This window comes from Elaeis guineensis, chromosome 8 (genome assembly GCF_000442705.2).
Source record: "Elaeis guineensis isolate ETL-2024a chromosome 8, EG11, whole genome shotgun sequence".
NCBI lineage: Eukaryota > Viridiplantae > Streptophyta > Magnoliopsida > Arecales > Arecaceae > Elaeis > Elaeis guineensis.
The window spans coordinates 130,196,797-130,200,770 of record NC_026000.2 but is presented as its reverse complement, the minus strand read 5'-3'; the positions used below and the strand labels follow the sequence as shown (position 1 = coordinate 130,200,770).

At 28.4% G+C, this 3,974-nt stretch overlaps 1 protein-coding gene across 1 annotated transcript; it reads right to left on the bottom strand.

The window, feature by feature from the left end:
• Positions 1-909: 909 nt before the first annotated feature.
• LOC105036642 (sesquiterpene synthase TPS2-like) lies at positions 910-3,237 on the bottom strand. The gene is made up of 3 exons (XM_010912393.2): positions 2,992-3,237; positions 2,547-2,919; positions 910-1,512 (listed from the first exon to the last, which is right to left on the bottom strand). Exons 1-3 carry the CDS (start codon positions 3,224-3,226, stop codon positions 1,230-1,232), a joined length of 891 nt encoding a protein of 296 aa, XP_010910695.2. The 5' UTR covers positions 3,227-3,237; the 3' UTR covers positions 910-1,229.
• Positions 3,238-3,974: the final 737 nt, after the last annotated feature.

Genomic DNA, 3,974 nt, shown 5'->3' with positions numbered 1-3,974 from the left:
TTTATAGAATAATCATCAATATCAATAGATAACCTCAATCTTTTTCATTCGGTCAAAGAAATAATAATGATCAAAAGAGTCCAAACTTCAAATTTTATTATACCCTTGAGATAAATATTTGAGTATAATAATCTAAGATCGAAATCATCATTCGATAAACAATCTCAAATTCTTTCTAATAAATAGAGAATTATAAAATTTAATTCTAGGATAGAAAAAATTTATCTCTAAATATTCTAAATCTAAAATAAAAAATCAAAGGTCCACTCATCCTAGAATTAGGATGCTAATTATTTTTGTAGCATAGTAGGTGGAAGCTTTACTTTTGAAAATCACATTAGAGATATCCAAAAATAATTCAAAATTTTAAAATATTATTCTTTTTAATATCAATAAATTTTTTGTATCAAATCATATCATCTATCATAATTCTTTAACTCAAAGGATCAACATTCCCGACTTACTCAAAGTAATCCAGATTACCATGCTTCCGCTGCACACTCTGATCTAACAATCAAAATTTCTTAGGTTCACCAAAAAAAAATTTGATCAAATTATTTCTTTATCCTAAAATTTCAAATTTCAATTGAAATCAAAGATTAACTTTCGATTCTCATTCATACCTTTACTGGTGTACAATAATCTTGATTAACCCTTGAGTCCAATATCATATTTAAAACCATCATATAGATTTACTATAATCAATATGAATCAAGTCTTAATTCTCATATCAATTCAATTCAATAATTTTCAAATCAAAATCCTTATAAGTCAAATCAATGAAAAAAAAATCCTTTGATACTCCACCAAATTTGGACATGATCAGAATATATAAGAATTTCAAATCATTATTTTTTTTTAAAATTTCTATAATCAAGATCTTTAATATCTATCACGTATCTTTTCACAACAATCATACAAGCCTCAAAAATCAAATCTTCATTTAATAGTAGATTCAATTAGGGACCTCGTTAATATTAAGAATTGGAGTAATTCTCCCTCTGTAATGAGGTTACAATCAAAAACTAACATCACAATAGTTTTTGAAAAAATTTTATGGAGTCAAATTAAGAAGGTGGAGTGCAATTCCCAGAGTTTGCAATATATAGCAATATAGATAATTTATTTTCTTGCATGAATTTTCTAAATATCTTGATCAAAAAATTGATACTAATTAATCTTTTATTTATTTTATAATTAGATTTTATATCACATATTTCTTTTATTATCTATGCAATTTCCAAATGCTTCTTGTGAAAAGAAAAATCAAGTGCTAATAGGAGATGCTCAAACCTTTGGATGACTTCAGTAAATGCTTGGAGTTCCTCTACCATGCCATAAGCATCATAAATATCATCCATGATTGAAAGTAAAGCAATCACCTTGGTGATATAAATTCGAGCTTTAGAATACTGAGGCTCAAAATATACCCCAAGACTCCAAAAATAACACTCGACTATTCTATCTCTGCAAAAAGTTAGCTTTTTTGCAACGCCAAGTGCTTTCCACCACCTATATAACATGTACAAGAAATTTCAGATTTGCATTAAATAAAGTCGCACCCTCAATAAAATCAAAGTGCCACAAGAATGGATTATATATAACTGATATGTGGAGGAAATACTTAAGTTGATACAACATTACATACAAGTAACATAGTTAAGAGACCTTCAAATATAGATATGCGAATCAATGAATGAATGAATGAATAATAGAGTAAAGATTTTTGAATTACAATATTCTTATTAAAGAATGTGAAACTTAAATAAGCATACGGATTAAGTCACTAATATCTGGAAATTCTTTAAGAAAATACAAAGATTTTGCATGGCAAAAAAATGTTGAGAATTTGTCTAACATTAACAGGAGTTTGAATGATTAAAAAATTAGTTACCACAAGATATAAATTGGACAAATAATTTGTAGTCCATAAAGTTTCTTGAATATATAGATCCTAAACAATTTTGGGTTAGCGTTATATTCTTATATATCACATGGTTTGTGCATAGTTTAAATACATGAGAATACCCCAGATGATCAACCAATTTTACCTACTCCACTTGGTGTAGGCCCATGGTTTGAACACTGGTGGTGGCATCCTTGACATACTTTTCAATAAAAGTATAATTTGGATAGTTACATTGATAAAAATTTCACTTATCCAGTTTCAACTAATATACATGATAATAATCTAACTTATACTTTGATTGTGGTATATATGGAATTGGTACAATCCCTAAATCACTTGGATGCTTTTGCATACACACAAATGCAAGCTTTCAAACATACTCGGAATCCATGAAGTTTGCCAAGAACTGACAATCATTTAATTTCTAGGTTTCCATCTATTATTGAGGAAATGTATGTTGAGATAATCTAAGAGATATTAGCCTTCCAGGAAGGAGAGTAATAAGTATATGACCTTTCTAACAAACAAAAAAAATATATACCCTAGGTATCTATAATAATTCTTGATTTAAAATAAATAATGACAAATTAAACTAATCAACAACCTGATGTTTGCAACTTGATAGATGGAAACTTACATAGAGATGCTTCTAACTTCTTCTCTGTGAATTGATTGCAGCATATGAAAATCCAACTTTGCAAGCTCCAATACCATATTAATTCGTCCCTCATCTTCTTGGTAAATGGACATATAATTCTTTGCCTCTAACCTCCTCGTTCTCCTATGCAGAGGCAACTCAAGGGCATGTAGTACTCGTGTTGCAAGAGGTGTTCTCATATGGCTTTCTATGGATTTGAGATGTAGTTTTGCAAAATTAAGTGCTTCATCTAATATATCATCTTCTGGGATTCCAAGATAAGTAGCTTCATATAGGCTTAACAAACCCTTCACATCATTTCTTAAGATAGCCTTGAAACTCCCATCAACTTCTTTGAACTTGATAAAAACATCTACATAAAAATTATGCATCTTATATGAGTAAACATAAAAGAAGAACAACAACAAAAGTGAAAAGTTCTTACTTGCAAGTATATTGTAACCATGTTGTCTTAAGAGTCGAAAGCGAAGGGCAACAGTATGCAAATCATCGCCCTCCATTTGGGCATTACAAATTTGTCTTAGTATCTCATCTATCTCTTTTTCAAAGTGATATGCCACACCCAGACGTTGAAGTGCATCAATTAATTCCATCTCTTGTAAGTGATCATTAGCATTTTTAAGCAAGTTCATTACTTCCTCTTTTAGTTCTTCAATCATTTTTATGATGCACGCTTGTGACTCCTACAAATATACAATCAATATTATGAAGAGATAAATGAGTGTCACAGCATTGATCATAAAAACTATAGATTGGAATTTGGTTAAGTTAAAAACTGAATATATAGCCACCTCAAACCCCACTTGAATGAGAAGTTGTACCAAATCTAAAAGTTTTCTATCTAAATTTTTTTATTATAGGTAGAATTATGGTCATGGCAGCCTATAAATTAAAAAGAAAAAAAAAAGATAAATGTATATAATTAGTATCATGTTATTGAGATTGAGATTTGATAGTCAACATTTTGGCATATATAACATATTTCTTTTTTATTTAATCTATATATTTTTCTTTTTATGTGATTACATGTAATGTTTGGATGGAAGAGTGTAAATGGGAATCCAATCATCTATAACCTGTTCTCGATTAGATATTGAATGGGTGATTTTTCTTTTTTAATTTTATTCTTAAAACCCCAGCCAGTTTGAATAGCATTAATCATAGATAGATAGTTCTCTATTTTTTTTGGGTACAAATAGATAGATTCTCAATTTAAAATGAAGTTTTTTTTTTCATCCTTCTACATGAAGCTTCTATTACTAGTTATTTCATTTTTAATTCAAAATTATTCATTCAAAAAAGATGCATTTTTGTAAGGAAATGAAAAAATATATTAAGAGTTTGATATTAGATTACACCAATTTTGAAAATCAGGGATTTCTATATATTTTAATATTTAGTTTTCAT